The sequence below is a fragment of the Schistocerca serialis genome, chromosome 5 (assembly GCF_023864345.2).
Source record: "Schistocerca serialis cubense isolate TAMUIC-IGC-003099 chromosome 5, iqSchSeri2.2, whole genome shotgun sequence".
In the NCBI taxonomy this organism is placed as follows: Eukaryota; Metazoa; Arthropoda; class Insecta; order Orthoptera; family Acrididae; genus Schistocerca; species Schistocerca serialis.
In genome coordinates this window covers 684,616,842-684,637,080 of record NC_064642.1, presented here as the reverse complement: position 1 = coordinate 684,637,080, position 20,239 = coordinate 684,616,842, and the positions used below count along the sequence as shown (strand labels likewise).

The following is a 20,239-nucleotide window of genomic DNA, read 5'->3' as shown; positions in this document are numbered from 1 at the left end:
ATGCCTCCCATTTTTTTTCTACTTAAAGAAATTAAGTTAAGTGAAAAATTTGAATTTGGCGCCATTCCTCAAACCTTCTTCTGCAATCCACTGCAGTAGTAACTTTCTGTGTCAACAGGTGGCAGCACAGCAGAAGTTTGTAAGATGGCCGACATCGATGTTCGTTTGAGACAGCGTTGTGTGATTGAATTCTTGAATGCAGAAGGTGAAACGCCCATACGCATTCATGAAAGACTGAAGAAGGTGTATGGTGTTGTAACAGTGGATGTCAGCACTGTTAGACGATGGGTTCGTCGTTGTAAGGAAGCTGAAGGGCAAACACCGTTGACTGACGAAAAGCGGAGCGGCAGGCCGGTGAGTGCAGTGACTCCACACAACATTCAGCAAGTTGATGACATCATTCGTGGTGACCGTCGGGTGACTGCAGATGAAGTGTGTCGCATTATTTCTCTTAGTAAAGGCAGTGTGATCACGATTATTAAACAATTGGGGTACTCAAAAGTTTGTGCACGGTGGGTTCCAAGAATGTTAACCGATCAGAATAAAGAGGAAAGGAAAACAATAGCCTCCCAACACTTGCAGCGCTTCCGTTTGGAGGGAGATGAGTTTCTGAAAAAAATTGTGACCGGGGACGAAACATGGGTGCATTTTTTTGAACCCGAATCAGAGAGGCAGTCAATGGAGTGGCGTCACACAAGCTCGCCGAGGAAGAAAAAATTCAAAACTGTGCGATCGGCAGGGAAAGTTATGGCAACAGTTTTCTGGGATACAGAGGGTGTGATTCTGGTTGATTTTTTGGAGCAGGGATGCACAATAAATTCTGTTCAATACGTCACAACCCTCAACAAACTTAAAGCACGTCTTCAGCGAGTTCGCCCAACAAAATCAATGGCAGATGTTCTTCTTTTGCATGACAATGCAAGACCACACACCAGTCGTCACACCTCTGACGAGATTGTCAAAATTGGATGAGAAGTTTTGCCTCATCCCCCATACAGCCCTGACCTGGCACCATCAGACTTCCATCTGTTCGGGCCACTAAAAGAAGCTCATCGTGGGATTCATTTTGAAGATGAGGAGGCCGTCAAAACATCCGTGCGTCAATGGCTTAGGAAGCAGATCTGTGATTTTTACCGTGCTGGGATACATGCCCTTGTTCAAAGATGGACCAAAACTGTAGAGATGGGCGGAGATTACATTGAAAAATGACAAAATGATCCTCAATGTTGTGGTTTTCAACCTATGTAATTGCATTTAAATTTCCTGACAATTAAACGTAGAAAAAAAATAGGAGGCATTACTTTTTGACTGACCCTCGTACGTTCCTACCGCGCAGCTTTGAAGCTGAGGGCCCGAACGAGGCGATCAGTGCTAATCTGCAGCATGGCGGTTCGAATCCCAGTCCCGTCGTCTAAATCAAAGTTGTCATTTGAGTAGCTTAAGGTGAACTTCGTTACAATTGTTTCAAAAGGACATGGCTGATTTCCTTTCTCGTCATTACCCAATCGGAGCTTGTGCTCAGTTTCGAAATACACTACTGGCCATTAAAATTGCTACACCAAGAAGAAATGCAGATGATAAACGGGTATTCATTGGACAAATATATTATACTAGAACTGACATGTGATGACATTTTCACGCAATTTGGGCGCATAGATCCTGAGAAATCAGTACCCAGAACAACCACCTCTGGCCGTAATAACGGCCTTGATACGCCTGGGCATGAGGCAAACAGAGCTTGAATGGCGTGTACAGGTACAGCTGCCCATGCAGCTTAAACACGATACCACAGTTCATCAAGAGTAGTGACTGGGGTATTGTGACGAGCCAGTTGCTCGGCCACCATTGACCAGACGTTTTCAATTGGTGAGAGAACTGGAGAATGTGCTGGCCAGGGCAGCAGTCGAACATTTCCTGTATTCAGAAACGCCCGTACAGGACCTGCAACATGCAGTCGTGAAATATAGGGTTTCGCAGGGATCGAATGAAGGGTAGAGCCACGGGTCGTAATACATCTGAAATGTAACGTCCACTGTTCAAAGTGCCGTCAATGCGAACAAGAGGTGACCGAGACATGTAACCAATGGCACCCCATATCATCACGCCAGGTGATAAGCCAGTATGGCCATGACGAATACACGCTTCCAATGTGCGTTTGTCGCCAAACACGGATGCGATCATCATGATGCTGTAAACATAACCTGGATTCATCCGAAAAAGCGGACGTTTTGCCATTCGTGCACCCAGGTTCGTCGTTGAGTACACCATCGCAGGCGCTCCTGTCTGTGATGCAGCGTCAAGGGTAACCGCAGCCACGGTCTCAGAGCTGACAGTCCATTCTGCTGCAAACGTCGTCGAACTGTTCGTGCAGACGGTTGTCGTCTTGCAAACGTCCCCATCTGTTGACTCAGGAATCGAGACGTGTCTGCACGATCCTTTATAGCCATGCGGATAAGATGCCTGTCATCTCGACTGCTAGTGATAAGAGGCCGTTGGGATCCAGCACGGCGTTTCGTATTACTCTCCTGAACCCACCGATTGCATATTCTGCAAACAGTCAGTGGATCTCGACCAACGCGAGCAGCAATGTCGCGATACGACAAACCGCAATCGCGATAGGCTACAATCCGACCTTTATCAAAGTCGGAAACGTGATGGTATGCATTTCTCCTCCTTACACGAGGCATCACAACAACGTTTCACTAGGCAACGCCGCTCAACTGCTGTTTGTGTATGAGAAATCGGTTGGAAACTTTCGTCATGTCAGCACGTTGTAGGTGTCGCCACCGGCGCCAACCTTGTGTGAATGCTCTGAAAAGCTAAGCACTTGCATATCACAGCATCTTCTTCCTGTTGGTTAAATTTCGCGTCTGTAGCACATCCTCGTGGTGTAGCAATTTTAATGGCCAGTAGTGTACCTTAAACGTTATTTTAGCTGTTACTGATTGTCCCAGAATCGAACCCTTCCCCTTTTCTTCAGTGGTATGAGGGTCAGTCAAATGACATCCACCACAACGGGACTATGGTATGGTTCCATTCAAAAGTAATCACAGCACGCGAAAGACAATTATCCCACTGGAAGACGAGACGATCAATTCCTATTTCGTAGGTTGCGGTCGTCCGCCGACGGATGCACAACCGCTACCACTTCTGTACTTCCTCGTCCGACTGAAACTGATGTCTACGCAAGTCTGTCTCCTGGTCGCCAAAGATGTGAAACTCTCACGGTGAAATAATCCGGGCTGTACGGAGGATGTTGCAGTTTTTCCCAATCAAAGCGATGTAGCGTAGCTTTCTTCCGATTGGCAGTGCGGGGCGAGCGTTATGTTGGTAACAGGGCGATTCCGTCAGACAATATTGCTGGGTGTTTCACCATTTTGGCGCGTCGCAGATTGTGCAAGGTGTCTTAACAACGCTGCGCATTGTTGAGGTTCAACTCTCGAGGAAGGGCGCTTCAGTCTGAGGTGGTGCTCATCTTTAATCTGTCGGAACTTGGGTGAACAGCTTTGGATATCTTTGACAGGGGAGATATGGGACGTTTCCAGTCTTGGCTTTGACGTTTGCCCTCGGGCTGTCGGAATGATGTCGACGGAATCAGCCTGTTGAAACAATAACGCTCGTCTCAACACTTTTGGCCTCGGCATGGAGTGTTTGAGGATATAATACGCTGTTCGACAGATCTTTGGAACGTGGAATTTCAGAATGTAGCAGCGCCATCAATTAGTCGCTTCTGATTGGTACTCGTTTGTAATTCTATGCCGCAACCAACTGAGCAAACGAACCCGCGAGGAGCAAGAAACTGAGAGTAATCCCTTAATCCAACTTTGTAAGGGTTAGGACCAACGAACGATATTCATCTGGTCACAAGAATTTTTTGTGACTGACGTGGTCCTTGCTGAGTAAAACTTCCTTCTTATTTTTCGAATGAATATGTCTAGCATCTGCCTTCCATCACGGCTATTTTTGTGATCGTACCAGCTCAAATTGCTTCGGAGGGATGCATTACGTTTATGTGGAGGGAGCTGCCAAATCATTTGCACTAAGCCCTGATCATATAAAAGTCCTCCTGCCTTTCGTAAAAATATTGTAATGGCATCAATTATCTGAAACCGCGCCATCTCTCAACACCCTCAGATCTTAGTAGTGGTTTGTGTCGTGAATAGTGGCGGCCCTATCACACTTCATTGTGCCTTGCAGTACATTATTGTTGCTTCCCACGTGTCGCCATCAAGAGCGAAAGAGTAAGATCTGTCTGCGTATAAATCAGTAGTAAAATCGTGCTACCCGACCGCGATATTATTTGTCGGAAACACGTGGTGACGTTACAGTAAAAAAATGCAGTGATAACTGGGGAAAATTCATCGCACTGTGATTGATTTCAAGATCGCTGTGTCTATACTGTCAAGTAGTTCAGACTGTCGTCGTGAATATCACGACAGCACCTTTCCGACCAAAGTGCCCTCACTCCCAGGTCGACTATGAACGAATGGCCCATAAAAACACATCTTGTTCACTTGGAGACGTTGCGGAACTTCAGGAAGAGAGAAACAAGTCATCAACGTGAATTCCGTTCCGGACGTAGGTAACGCTTGCTCAGCTGCGTTTCGCGACACGATTAATAGTCTCCTAACCAAACGTTCGTGCCTAAAATTCCACTGCATCTCTACAACTAACTGAATTTACCGCTCACAAATCTAGCGCTACGTATCTGATTCCTTTCGACCCACCCCTAAAATACGACCTGGTGGTGATACCCAGTCTCGTTGTACATGCTTCCTACTTCGCATCTACACTATACTTTCAAGAATTCTCCAAATAAATGTCATCAGTTTGCCCTTATTACGTTTGTTTTTATACAGAGGGCGGTTTGACACTATCGCAAAATTCAGTATGGTTCTGTGGTGATTAGTACGGCGAAAATATAATTTTACGTTTTTACTTATCAGTATGTTGTTTAACCTATTGCTAAGTTTTTTCTTTCTTCTTGTTTCAGGTAAGCCACAGTTATTAAGCTGACAACCTACTACGTTAACGCGGAGTGATACATAGCTACAAAGGTGGGGCTACTCTGCCACTACGTTTAACAGTATGCTGTTATCGGTCTCCGGGGACAACACACATAGTAGAGGTAATGTATTTATATACATTCAGAGCTTTCGGCATGGTCGCTGCAACATCCATGACCTGTCACTTTAAAGTACGCCAACAATCGTCAGAAAAAATGGAAACCAACGCATCTACCAGTGATGAAGTCATCGAGATCGGTAGAAATGCGTCACCATGGGAATGTTGGTGCCCAAGCTGCAATGCTTCATGCACACAAAACGCCCAGTTACACTGCACGAGGGACGTATGGTCGTAAAAGATCTTCACAAAACAGGATTTGTGTTCAAAAATGTTCAAATATGTGTGTGAAATCTTACGGGACTTAACTGCTAAGATCATCAGTCCCTAAGCTTACACACTACGTAACCTAAATACCGCTCGGCTAATCCCGCACGGCAGGATTTGTGTGTAGCTCAAGCTTGTAAGTAGTACAAAAGTATGGAAGATACTCCATTTTTCATGCAGTGCTGACGTATCCTGTCATATGACAATGACAGCGAAGTTTCCTGTACTCATTTTTTTTCTGCGAATTATTTTGTCACAAATCCGTGACACCAGGTCAAGGGACTTCCGTTAACATCTTCCCAATTGAAATTGTGTGCACATTATAGAAACCGGACTCATCACCGCTTAGTTCCACTCCTTTTGTCCACGGTGAAGTATTGTCAAGGTTGCCTAAGCTATATATAACGCATTCCTTGACTATCCATAGAGGAAAACGTCGTTAAGACAGTCGCCTTGGCACAACATTGTTGGCAAATGAGGGCATAGGGAAAAAAGTAATTGGAACGTGCTGTCAAGATACTGAAAAACAGCACATTCACGCATATGAAGAAGAGTGCACTGGACGTTCGAACTAATTAAGACTTTGAATAAACAACTCGTGAGACAAGTCTATTTGTGGTCTGCTGATAATACTGAAAATTACACTCTAGTACTGTTTTTTAAAGTTTAAAGATTAAAATTGAGTTTTCTGCCTGGCGAAAAACAACCTGATTGTGTTTTGTAAAAAGTTATTTTTCGACGTAGAGGCTTGTCAGATAAATACACTTCGTCTAACGTTTACCCTATGGGCAGATTTCGTCAGTGAAGGGCTATGGAAAGTCTGCAGAATACCGACCTGCGGCCTCAAAATATTTTCCAGGCATAAATTTCTCTAAATATTTGAGCAGGTGCAAGTCAAAAGGTGAACAGAGTTGAGGCTACAACAATTTAAACTTCATATTGTCCTCTTTTTGCAATCAAGGCTCCGTATCGTGCAATTTTTAGTCCATCGGACCAAACGAATTGCGTTATAATAAATCGCCAATTACGGTTTGGCCCGTCGTGAGACACACCAAGAAAAATCCGTTTCGAGACCTTGGAAGCTCTGCCCATATCAAGTCCGTTGGTGAAATATTTTCTCCTTTTCTTGTGATGGGTCATCGAACTCCACCATTGCATTGGTAGTTTGTCACCCCACAACTACTATAACAAAACTGTGCATAAAGGCAGCCAGGTTAAAAGAGAAAAGCGTCTGAGTAATGCTGAGAGGCGATTTTTTTTTCCCCCATTGGGCGTTATTTACACCGATCATTGCAAAGATAATCACGGCCACTTTCCAACTCAACCGCAGAGGCACCAGACTTCTTATAAACCTACACAAACGTAGGATAATTTTTGACTGATGATATGTTTCCGGAATAGAAATCTTTCGTAGCGACGCCGTTACCAAGTAGCTCAAACACACCGAAACAAGACAGCTTTAAAATCCGTATAAATAAAATTATTCGACAGATCAGTTTGGTTCTTAGATTACTGCACACGTCACCATAACAAAAGTAAAATTTCTTTGATATGAACATAACTGTGCCGAGGAAAGATCTTGCTTTAACGTATCTCTATGGTTCTTACACACAGTGCATCATAACTAACAGTGATAACTGATACAGATGAAAATGTAAGATGATAGAAGCGAAAACGTTACTGTAAACATGGGTCCGCAAAGGCGACGTTTGAGAGATGTTTGCCGGCCGCGGTGGTCTCGCGGTTCTAGGCGCGCAGTCCGGAGCCGTGCGACTTCTACGGTCGCAGGTTCGAATCCTGCCTCGGGCATGGATGTGTGTGATGTCCTTAGGTTAGTTCTAGGGGACTGATGACCACAGCAGTTCAGTCCCATAGTGCTCAGAGCCACTTTTTTTGAGAGATGTTTCGTTACGAACCGCCACTGATTTCAGTATAAAATGTTGTTAAAGTTGTGAAAATGCATATTAAATATAAACTTCTAGATTAAGCCCTCCTAATGGGGTTCGTATTTAGTGCTAGATGCATGGTGAAGACGCTTAGCACATTTTCCTGCTGGCGTAAGACATCTGACATGCCAGTACGGTCAGAAATCGGCCGAACAGAGCCTGAACCTTTGTCTCAGAGAACAGCCGTCCCCAGTCCCCTTTATATTTCTCTCTCTGTGTCTGTCTCGGTGTGTGTGTGTGTGTGTGTGTGTGTGTGTGTGTGTGTGTGTGTGTGTGTGTGTCGGGGGGTGGTGGGTCATCCCGTAAGTGTACAGTATTCCCGCTGAATCTGCTGAAGAAATGGATCAGCGAATTGTATAGTCTTGCCCAGATTTACGAGATGGTTTGGGGTTGTTTGAAAGAATTCGTATCTCGCTACAGAGATGAGTGCAATTGTGTATCCGAAATGAGAGAACGGCACTTAGGATATCTCGTGTAACAGGCACTACTGTACAGCAAATAACAGGTAACATACTGAATGAAGCGCTGTCGTATTGCCTGTTAATGTAGGTCTGAATGAAATTAGATTCCAATTGGATCCAGACGTAATCAAAAAGTTTGCGTTTCAAATACGAGGACGTGCTGAGAAGCAATGGCTCAGAACTTCCTATTGTTTTCAACATCGGTTCAGGTATTACATATCGTGCATATTACACGGTCTACTTTCCCATTTCGCTGACGGAAGTTGCAACCCTTTACCACCAGTGGGCCCCATATTGTAACATGGTGGTGCGTAACGTGACTGACGGTGCTTCAAAAACACAGTGCTGTAACGGCTCAGAAAACTGAAAGCACGGCTTGGAAGACTTGGTCCACACATAGAGAGCACCCTCTCCTTGAGCATGGCACGGCCAGGCCACACACACGGGCTCTGCGACATCTGCAGCAGGCCGGCGCCTTGTGTTCATTCTCATGGATCATCCCCCATAACAGTTTATAGAATTTAACGATCAGCCTCGAGGACTTCACTTTGATAGTAACGAAGCGGCGAGAGCACAGGTGAGGTGGTTGCTCCGTCGATAGTCACACACATTCTAGTGACGGTATCGAAAAAGCGGTCTCTCGCTGGGAGAAATGGGTTCGACGCCAGGGTGATTGCTTTGAGAAATTTGTAGTCATGAAGAATAAAGGTGTAGGATGTTAATAACGTTTGTTTTATTTGAAAACCTTTAACAGTTTTCACTTAAAATTCGGAAGCATTACTTTCCAGCATGCTATCGTACATTTATTCCAACTAGGACAATATTTCATACCGAAGTCCGTAGCTGCTGGAAACCGTACGCGCGCAAAGCTATCTATTGAAACATTTTTGCTAGAGCTTGCGACAGTCTACAACATTATGGTACACCGTACAGACCAAAAAGTCTTTGCTACAGTCTCTAATTCGAGGGTAGCGTCAACCCTAGACGTGTGTTGTACTTATTTTCCCAGAACGTTGCTGATAGTGCATTGTTGACAAAGAACAGAAGAACTGAAGGCTACCCGGATGACATAAAAGTACGGGGCGGCGATATCTGCGGATGTGACGCACACGCAGCGAGAAATGACGTCGCTTCCGGTTGCGCGACGCTATCTTAAGTCTTTAGACGAACGCTGTGTGTCGTCCATGGTGTACCTTTTAGACGAAACGGTTTTCTGTACTTCTGATAATCTGAAGGCGTAGAGCCACAAGGATTTCAACATGTGTGTAATGGTTTTGCTGACACCCGTTCTTTTTTAACAGGGCAGAGATGCCACCAGCCTCACTGAGGATTTCAGGCCATGTTGCTACGCTAAATCTGTTCGAGAACTTCGCCATATCTAATTTATTCATGATCGTATGCACTAGTGGTAACTTTCAGTAGAAACATAGGTGAAAAATATTGCTGTATGTCCAGCAGACGGTTACACTGCCAATTTTCAGAGCAGTTAGAGGGAAAAGAATGCAGCTACACGAAGATTTTTATCGTGAATATATGGACGACAAAGTCACCTACCAAGTAGCGCACAGCACCCATTTTCGCTCTGTCGCAAGACGACGCGCCATATGCTCCACGAGATGTGTAAAATGCTAGGGAGTCAATCGTCAACCGTGACTCAACTGTAGACAACAAATAGCTCGTAGCTGGGCCAAATGCACCCAATCTCCATGTACCCCGTTTGTTTGATACGTGTTGACCTAGGACGACACCCATAAGCATCCTCGTGTCCGTGGAGTGGTTCTCGGACAATGCAAACAGTGCAGAAGGGATGGATAGCTGCATAGTCATGTTGAAGGTACAGATCCCGTGACGGATGTTGTAGGCAACCAAAAACGAATGCACACAATTGTTCGTCAGTGGTGGTGGTGGTGGTGGTGGTGGTGGTGGTGGTGGTGGTGGACGAATTATCAGACCCTCATTTATTCAGTCTTTTCTTTTCTCGCTTCTTCTTGTAATTGGTTTGATGCGGCATGCCATACCACGAATTCCTCTCCTGCGCTATCTTCATTTCAGAGTAGCACTTCCAGCCTACGCCTTCAGTTAATTGGTGTATGTATTCCAATCTGTCTTCCTCTACAGTTTCTACACCCCTACAGTAGCCTATAGTACCATGGACGTTACACCCTGACCCCTTAACACATGTCCTATCATCCTGCCCCTTCTTATTAGTGTGTTCCATACGATCCTTTCTGTGCCGATTCTCTGGAAAGCCTCCTTATTCCTTACCTTATCAGTTCACATAATTTTCAATATTCTTTTGTAGTGCATTTCAGACTGTTCCATTCTCTTTTATTACGGTTTTCTATCGGTCCATGATTCACTACGCACTGCCTAAATTGACACTGTTGGCAAGCGGAATGCATCGCCTCGTGCCATTTTCGACGTTCGGCCGTATACCAGTACTCATCGGTGCTTGCGAGCGTTTTCCATGGTTCGAACGTGGAGTTTGACTACTTTGATAGGAGGAGGAGGAGGAGGGGGAGGAGGAGGAGACAAGAGTTTGTACGTTGGGTTCCCGACAGTCGCTATTCCCGGGCACCGTCATGATGACGCTAACAGAGGTACCTTCTCTCACACTCTTAGAAGCAGACATCCTGCGTGTAGTTGTTGCCCCACAGGTGTGTGTGTGTGTGTGTGTGTGTGTGTGTGTGTGTGTGTGTGTGTGTGTGTGTGTGTCCCATGACGAATGATACACCCTTCTTTGGACCTTCTCCCTGTCGCTCTCTCCTATTAATGGAACTTCGTAAGGGTTCCAGACTGGTGAGCAATAATCAAGAATCGATCTTACCAATATTTTGTGAGCGACTTGTTTCGTAGGTGAATTACATTTCCTAAAGACTCTTCCAATGAATCTCAGCCTAACACCTATTTCTTACCTGTAGTTTGCTTTATGTGATCATGCTGCTTTAGGTTACTCAAAAGTATTTTAGGATTGTCACTCTTTGCAAGTAGAGTAATGGAACAGTTACATTCGTGTAAGACATCTTACACTGCCAGTCCTTGCACCAGTGTTACTTCCTTCGCAGGTCATCCTGCATTTCGTTACATTAATGTGGCGTTGCAACCTTCCTATTACAAGTATGCGATTGACTCGGCTGCATTGTAGCTTGTACGTCGCTGTTACTGTCCGTGACAGCTGACAAGGCTCCTGCCATCTACACTCCTGGAAATTGAAAAAAGAACACATTGACACCGGTGTGTCAGACCCACCATACTTGCTCCGGACACTGCGAGAGGGCTGTACAAGCAATTATCACACGCACGGCACAGCGGACACACCAGGAACCGCGGTGTTGGCCGTCGAATGGCGCTAGCTGCGCAGCATTTGTGCACCGCCGCCGTCAGTGTCAGCCAGTTTGCCGTGGCATACTGAGCTCCATCGCAGTCTTTAACACTGGTAGCATGCCGCGACAGCGTGGACGTGAACCGCATGTGCATTTCACGGACTTTGAGCGAGGGCGTATAGTGGGCATGCGGGAGGCCGGGTGGACGTACCGCCGAATTGCTCAACACGTGGGGCGTGAGGTCTCCACAGTACATCGATGTTGTCGCCAGTGGTCGGCGGAAGGTGCACGTGCCCGTCGACCTGGGACCGGACCGCAGCGACGCACGGATGCACGCCAAGACCGTAGGATCCTACGCAGTGCCGTAGGCGACCGCACCGCCACTTCCCAGCAAATTAGGGACACTGTTGCTCCTGGGGTATCGGCGAGGACCATTCGCAAACGTCTCCATGAAGCTGGGCTACGGTCCCGCACACCGTTAGGCCGTCTTCCGCTCACGCCCCAACATCGTGCAGCCCGCCTCCAGTGGTGTCGCGACAGGCGTGAATGGAGGGACGAATGGAGACGTGTCGTCTTCAGCGGTGAGAGTCGCTTCTGCCTTGGTGCCAATGATGGTCGTATGCGTGTTTGGCGCCGTGCAGGTGAGCGCCACAATCAGGACTGCATACGACCGAGGCACACAGGGCCAACACCCGGCATCATGGTGTGGGGAGCGATCTCCTACACTGGCCGTACACCACTGGTGATCGTCGAGGGGACACTGAATAGTGCACGGTACATCCAAACCGTCATCGAACCCATCGTTCTACCATTCCTAGACCGGCAAGGGAACTTGCTGTTCCAACAGGACAATGCACGTCCGCATGTATCCCGTGCCACCCAACGTGCTCTAGAAGGTGTAAGTCAACTACCCTGGCCAGCAAGATCTCCGGATCTGTCCCCCATTGAGCATGTTTGGGACTGGATGAAGCGTCGTCTCACGCGGTCTGCACGTCCAGCACGAACGCTGGTCCAACTGAGGCGCCAGGTGTAAATGGCATGGCAAGCCGTTCCACAGGACTACATCCAGCATCTCTACGATCGTCTCCATGGCAGAATAGCAGCCTGCATTGCTGCGAAAGGTGGATATACACTGTACTAGTGCCGACATTGTGCATGCTCTGTTGCCTGTGTCTGTGTGCCTGTGGTTCTGTCAGTGTGATCATGTGATGTATCTGACCCCAGGAATGTGTCAATAAAGTTTCCCCTTCCTGGGACAACGAATTCACGGTGTTCTTATTTCAATTTCCAGGAGTGTATATGCCCGTAATATCGCTGACGGTACCCGGTGACAGTTTTTCCCCTGGAACGAGCTTTCACGGTAAACCCATCACACGATACCACTTTAAACTATCAGTGCCTGTGGTACCTCGAAGACAGGGTAAACCTACACAGCGATCTGGCCACGACCAAACCAGCGGCTGGCATGCTGCTTGTTATCTTAGTGTGTCATAATGACGGCCAGTGCAACGGTTGACGGCACCCCAGTTACGTGACATGTCGCATTTTCCCAGTATCCTACCAATGAGCCCTAGTCCTCATTCTAACATATCAGCGTTATTCCTCTTTAGATTCGGAACTGGAGCATAGGAAGTAAGACCCCTTCTATGCCTTTGTTCGTGCTGCTATTAAACTAAGATTTCTTACTGCTGGTTTTGTAATTTAAACAATTTTTCGCAATATGTAACAGACATTGAGATTTTTCAGCGTTTTCGTAACTGTTGCCCTCAGACAGACGAATCTGTGAGTATTCCTGCTGCTCTGTTTTATATAGACCCTGTTTCTTGCGCCAACTCGCTAGACGCCACACATTGTAATAGGATTGGACTATAAGATTGTTCAAGGCCTCATCAAACTTCAGTTTCGCAGTTTCTTACCAATTGGAATTATTACCTTCAGGACATTCGTCTTTTTTGTGGGTAGTCTGTGGCATGCGACCGACTGTGAACGGTGGGTTTTCCCGTAATACATTTTATGCATATTATGATTTGAATCGAATCTGCAATTGAAGGTGCATCTATAAGTGCTGTGAAACCAGTAATGCTCAAGAATAAAAGGATGTTACAGCTGAAACGGTTTTATTTTTCAAAACGGAATTCTGCTTTCGTTTGAACATCAGTGATTAATGTTGAATGTTATCAGTTTTCATTGCCCTCCTAAGCTCTTTCCCTGATTTTTTTTTTTCCGTACTTGGAAAATGTATCCGCCTTGGTTAGATGCTTTTTTCCCCAACTATTTTCAACAATACATTGCCATCAGAAATATACAAAGCTTGTCAGGACGTGAAAAATGTCAATTTTGAACGTCGTTATAAGAAGTTTCATACTTAACGTAGCTTTTTACTTCTTCTGTTTCTTATATGCAGATAAAAACCGTAGAGGGAAACCGTCTATACAACAGTAAATAGTTTAAAATAGGTGTCGGTTGCAAAAGTTATGAACAAACTTAGGACGGACTAGTGTGGAGTGCTGCAACAAAATCAGTCTTCATACTGAAGACAACAGTAGCAATGTAGAAGCAACGTGCCGCTACATTAACATGTTGTTGTTTCCTTATACGATACGCCACCTTCAATTCATCCTTGTTGTTACTGAGTTTACTGTTGATCGTAAGGAACGTCTGTTTTATGAAAATGTGGGTTTACGGCTCTTACTGACTATCGGCGAGCCTTATCAGGGCATAGCATGTATTCCGTGTTCGCTTCTATTGCAAAATGAACGCTTTGAAGTAGCAGGCGCCTATTCGCAAGGTTTACCAGTCAGATCTGTGCGGATTTGTGTATCCGCCTTGGGTAGATGATTCCTTTTCCCCCAAACTATTTTTCACAATACGTTGCCATAAGAAGTGTTTCTTCCGCCCTGTGCACTTAAATACTGTTCCGCGCTTCGTTCACTCGATTCCGACTTTCCGTGACACCGCGAACTAAGGCACGCCAATATCCTCCGCCCTGCACTTTCTCCCGCAGACTTTCCAGGTTGGAATCTATTACCACTGCGATGTCATCGATCCATCTCGTCCTATACCGCCCTCTTCTCCTTGTGCTTCCGATCTTCCTCAACGTTAACGTCTTCTCTAGCGGATCATGTTTGCTCACGATGTGCCTAAAGCATGTCAGTTTTTGCTTCAGTATCAGACTTTCCAAAGAATAATCTGGTTTTCTATACTCTAATACCGACGTATTTGTTCTCTCTGCGGTCCGTGAACCTATAATTGTCACACACACTATATTCATCCAGTATTGACAAACGAGAGCATTTAATGACTTCCAACAAACTTTACGCAAAACTTCACATCATTGAGTTTTATTTGTTACTTCTCACAGCTGTCTACTCGCAATAAATGTTAGTCAGAATATAAATATACCTACGAATGTACGACAAAATTTAGTATTTAATTACTTTGCGTATGGCTTAAAGATTTATATTACAATAGATACAATTAAGTTGATACAAAACAAGATAAAATGGGAACAGGTCTTTGAAGCCCCAGCGGTACCGACCGGCCGCCGTGCCATCCTCATCTTCAGCCGTCACCGTATTCCGGTGCGGAGGGGCATGTGGTCAGCACACAGCTCTCCCGGCCGTTGTAAGTTCTCGTGATCGGTTTCGCTACTTCTCATTCACGTAGCTCCTCAATTGGCCTACAAACGGCTTACCAGACTCCCGAGCGAGTTAATTGGTACATATATTGTCGTTCTAGGTACCAATGAATTTTTTCCCCACTTGTGTAGCGTTGCTTTGGTCACGGCGTGGTCTGTTCTGATACGCTTGAGGATGCTCCATGTTTTACTTGGTTGGTTGGCTCCCAGGGGTTTGATTGTGGATCTGTTTTACCTACCTTATTACGATCACGGAAGGATGTTCACTGATTTCTTCGTTCCTCTCTTAGATTATAGATTTCTGGTCCGCGTTGACCATGGTTGACGCAGATTGGTTTTCTAGGTTTTAGTCAGTTGCGTGGTAAGTTGTTTCATCATTTGGTAACTCTAAAATCCAGTGTGTTTCATCCAATCTTATGCTACTGTTCGTTGCCGTTGGAGGTTTGGAAGGGCAATGTACCGGGTGATCAAAAAGTCAGTAGAAATTTGAAAACTTAATAAACCACGGAATAATGTAGATAGAGAGGTAAAAATTGACACACATGCTTGGAATGACATGGGGTTTTATTAGAAAAAAAATTGCTAGACGCGTGAAAGATCTCTTGCGCGCGTCTTTTGGTGATGATCGTATGCTCAGCCGCCACTTTCGTCATGCTTGTCCTCCCAGGTCCCCAGACCTCAGTCCGTGCGATCATTGGCTTTTGGGTTACCTGAAGTCGCAAGTGTATCGTGATCGACCGACATCTCTAGGGATGCTGAAAGACAACATCCGACACCAATGCCTCACCATAACTCCGGACATGCTTTACAGTGCTGTTCACAACATTATTCCTCGACTACAGCTATTGTTGAGGAATGGTGGTGAACATATTGAGCATTTCCTGTAAAGAACATAATCTTTGCTTTGTCTTACTTTGTTACGCTAATTATTGCTATTCTGATGAGATGTCGGACATTTTTTGAACGTTTGTATTTTTTTGGTTCTAATAAAACCCTATGTCATTCCAAGCATGTGTGTCAATTTGTACCCCTCTATCTACATTATTCCGTGATTTATTCAGTTTTCAAATTTATACTGACTTTTTGATCACGCTATACATCGCAAATTCATGTCTTACAGTCAGATCTTAAGTTCAAATGAGGACTACGGAAGCAATAAGTGACCAGTGAGCTCTGTTGATTCGTTAATCTTTGCAATTGGCGGTTGCTTCAGTATGACATGTGTCTGACTTGCATGTTAAAAGTGGTAATACTTCGTAAATAAATTATTTGCCTAGGTTTGACGTCATTAACATTCAGTTGCCTGAGAAGCTAGTTTCTCTTAGGAACGTAGTTCGATTATTTAAAGAATCGTGACATGGTAAAGGAGAGGGGGCGGGGGGGGCGATTACTGGTCGCTGAAACTGGATTAGCGATAAGAAACAACGAGTCTACGTCGAGGCGAACCAACAATCCCCTATTGTTGCTCGTACTGATTTCCAGCGATACCATCTCGCCGACTCCCATGATCTTGACAGCACGTGTGCAGTGTCTTGTTATCAATGGACAGGTCGGATGTCCTTCCCGTGTCACTTTCGCGACCGGGCGCGCTCGTATTTTGTCGGCGGCAGGCGGCGTGTCTGCGTATCGACGCTGACGTCACGGCCGGTCTCCATGGCGACCGCCTCTCGCGGGCCGGCACAGAGGGTGGAGTGGAGGTGACCTAGTGTCGCTGGGACAGCCACCGCGATGAGGCACACGCTGGACTTGCAGGAGCCTCTGTCGGTGAGTTAAGTCTGAAGCCAGGACCAGGCGTCACGTGAGCGCTTCGAAAGGAGAGCCGTTCCCCTCTCACCTGTCCGAGCTGTACAGTAAAGGAGCGGCCGCCGATCTAAAGGGCAACTTGCGTACCGCGAAACGCCACCGCCTTTATCTGTTCGCCCTATTGATTTCACAGCCGGGCGGATCGATGGGAGTAAGTAGGCCCACAGACACGTGGCGACCAGCGAAACAGCTGGCGTTGCTGCTTAGACCAGTGCAGTTTGTAGCTTGCTTGCTGGCGGTGCCTCGGCTAGTGATAACAACAAAAATTTCGCGTTAGACTAGTTCACAACGTAGAACGTTTTGTTTACGGCACGCTAGGCGTCTTGTTAGGAACAGCAGCATAACAGTTTCGGTAGGTAAGACCAAGAACACACGCTAATCACTAAGAACTGCTGTAAACCACACTATGTGCTACTTGCTTGCAGCAAACTGAGTGAAGCCGTATGTAATTTATCGGGACAGTATCTCTCTTCCTTCCCCCCTCCAGCTCCCATGGGACATACAGGCTCTATGCAGTCACAGTGTCAAATGCTTCTCTCTTGTGTGCGAAGTTCCCTTCCATAAAAGGGAGCACAGTGCACTATAGTATAAGAATATTGTATGTTCTTTCACACACAAACAATGTAGCTTTCAGATTAGCATCTGATTCTGTGCTGAAGATTTAAACCACGGTTGGGTACTGAGTACTGCTACCCATTTCTTGCCATCGTATTGTCACCTTCGGATGAATACCTTGGTAATGAATAAAAGGTCCAAATTTCTACCCCGTGGTTGATTGTATTTTTCTGGCTCTTACATTCACTTATGGCAATACTTAGATGTGTAAATGTAAATAGTATTCGGACCAAGATTGTCGTTGGCATGGACGTCACATCTGGTCGTAATAGTAACTGTAAATATTGTAATCGGTGCACAAGAAGCAGCATGAAATCCTAGTAGACAGTCGTACATCTCCTTCGCAGGCTTAGAATTGGGCATAAGTCATATGCATAGTTTAATGCTTTCCATACCGATGACAGCACGGTCACGAATTTCAGCACGCGAAAGAACATTTAGATTGAAGTAGAGATGAACCAAATTAACTGTAAGATGTAGTTGCAGCATGCATGTAATGCCTAAAGTTGGAAGACTATTCCAAATATATTTAGCTAAATAAAAGCAATTAGAATTGTCATGTCTGGTGTGTTCGGTTTTGAAAATAACGTAATATAATTTCTAGTAACATCAGTAACAGACGTTGGAAGTCTGTAACGTTCCATGGTGGTAAATAGTACATTGAAGTGTCAGTGAGAAGCTAAAGCAGAATTGATGAAATGAAATAAATTCTGACATTGGTCGCTGTTGGGCACTGAAATGAAAATAGTGGCAATAAGTGCATTTGTGCCGGACCGGGACTCGAACCCAATTTCCCGCTTTACGTGAGGGATGCGTTAACTGCTTCGGCTATCCGAGCACGGTGTCCGTCCGACCCAAATTCCCAACTTGCCGCGCAGTACTTACATACCGCCTCGTGCCAACCACACTCAAGCTGAAGATTTACAACGAGTGGACACTTTATGCTAGGTCAGGACTTAAGAATGTATTTCTGGATTTTTAAAGCTGCCTTACCATTAAGATATCCAGTCAGAGAAAGAGGATAATTAATTTACTTGCTGCTTCCTGAGTACAACACACATGCAAAACCTCGATCACATAGGTGTTCGTGTGTAAGGTGGTTTAAGGCCGTAGTCGTTGGTTGCTATAAACTGCCCGGAAGCTGCCTGTCTTTTTCCATCGGCACACTGATTCTTCTGTTTCTCAATGACACTTCGTTAGATGTTACCAAGTCAAGCCATAACAAAATAAAACCTCTGTGTAGTACCACTATTTCTACCATTTGAACATTTGTACTGTGGGCGTGTTCAGCTTCTGATGTATTATCTCGTGCAGTCTGTACTAGATTCGTCGATAGGCTGTCCTATTTGGACTTACTGTTTAAATGGATCGACGTACCATACAGAGTCATGAATGCGTAGCACATTGTTTTAGTTTATGCTAGTTGTTGTGTTCCAGAACTACACTACTGGACATTAAAATTGCTACACCACGACGATGACGTGCTACAGACGCGAACTTTAACCGACAGGAAGAAGATGCTGTGACATGCAAATGATTAGCTTTTCAGAGCATTCATACACGGTTGGCGCTGGTGGCGGCACCTACAACGTGCTGACATGAGGAAAGTTTCCAACCGATTTCTCATACACAAACAGCAGTTGACCGGCGTTTCTTGGTGAAACGTTGTTGTGATGCCTCATGTAAGGAGGAGAAATGCGTACCATCAAGTTTCCGACTTTGATAAAGGTCGGATTGTAGCCTATCGCGATTGCGGTTTATCGCATCGCGACATTGCTACTCGCGTTGGTCGAGATCCAATGACTGTTAGCAGAATATGGAATCGGTGGGTTCACAAGGGTAATACGGAACGCCGTGCTGGATCCCAACGGCCTCGTATCACTAGCAGTCGAGACGACAGGCATCTTATCCGCATGGCTGTAACGGATCGTGCTGCCACGTCTCGATCCCTGAGTCAACAGATGGGGACGTTTGCAAGACAACAACCATCTGCACGAACAGTTCGACGACGTTTGCAGCAGCATGGACTATCAGCTCGGAGACTATGTTTGCGGTTACCCTTGATGCTACATCACAGAGAGGAGCGCCTGCGATGGTGTACTCAACGACGAACCTGGGTGCACGAACGGCAAAACGTCATTTTTTCGGATGAATCGAGGTTCTGTTTACAGCATCATGATGGTCGCATCCGTGTTTGGCGTCATCGCGGTGAACGCACATTGGAAGCGTGTATTCGTCATCGCCATACTGGCGTATCACCGGGCGTGTTGGTATAGGGTGCCATTGGTTACTTGGGTCGATCACCTCTTGTTCGAATTGACGGCACTTTGAACAGTGGATGTTAAATTTCAGATGTGTTACGACCGTGGCTCTACCCTTCATTCGATCCCTGCGAAACCCTACATTTCAGCAGGATAATGCACGACCGCTTGTTGCAGGTCCTTTACGGGCCTTTTCTGGATACAGAAAAATTTAGAGCGCTGCCCTGGCCAGCACATTCTCCAGACATCTCACCAATTGAACACGTCTGCTCAATGGTGGCCGAGCAACTGGCTCGTCACAATACGCCAGTCACTACTCTTGATGAACTGTGGTATCGTGTTGAAGCTGCATGGGCAGCTGTACCTGTACACGCCATCCAAGCTCTGTGACTCAATGCCCAGGCGTATCAAGGCCGTTATTACGGCCAGAGGTGGTTGTTCTGGGTACTGATTTCTCAGGATCTATGCACCCAAATTGCGTGAAAATGTAATCACATGTGAGTTCTAGTATAATATATTTGTCCAATGAATACCCGTTTATCATCTACATTTCTTCTTGGTGTAGCAATTTTAATGGCCAGTAGTGTGTTTGTACACACAGCGGTACTCTGTGAAGTCGAGGGTATGTGATATGGCGGAATTTTTCCCCCATTTCCAGCTACGATTGCTCTTGTCTATCGTTAATCTCACCAGGTAAGCGTCAAAGACCAATAAACAGTACTTAAGTATGGGCTGTACGTGAGTTTCATAGAACACCAGTGGGTGAATTAAGCTGTTTCAGAGTTCTTGCTGTAAACACGTC

At 45.7% G+C, this 20,239-nt stretch overlaps 1 protein-coding gene across 4 annotated transcripts in view; it reads left to right on the top strand.

Annotated features, from left to right (window-relative positions):
• LOC126482270 (hexokinase type 2) overlaps positions 1–20,239 on the top strand; it is a 252,029-nt gene that overhangs the window by 123,065 nt on the left and 108,725 nt on the right. The window contains exon 1 of one of the 4 annotated variants that reach the window (XM_050106254.1): positions 16,450–16,522. The exons of 2 other annotated variants lie outside the window; for them this stretch is intronic. In XM_050106254.1, coding sequence (XP_049962211.1) covers positions 16,487–16,522 — 36 coding nt within the window. In that variant the 5' untranslated portion in view covers positions 16,450–16,486. Of the gene's footprint in view, positions 1–16,449; positions 16,523–16,691; positions 16,713–20,239 lie in introns of those variants that run through there. One more of the 4 variants, XM_050106256.1, reaches the window with a different exon arrangement.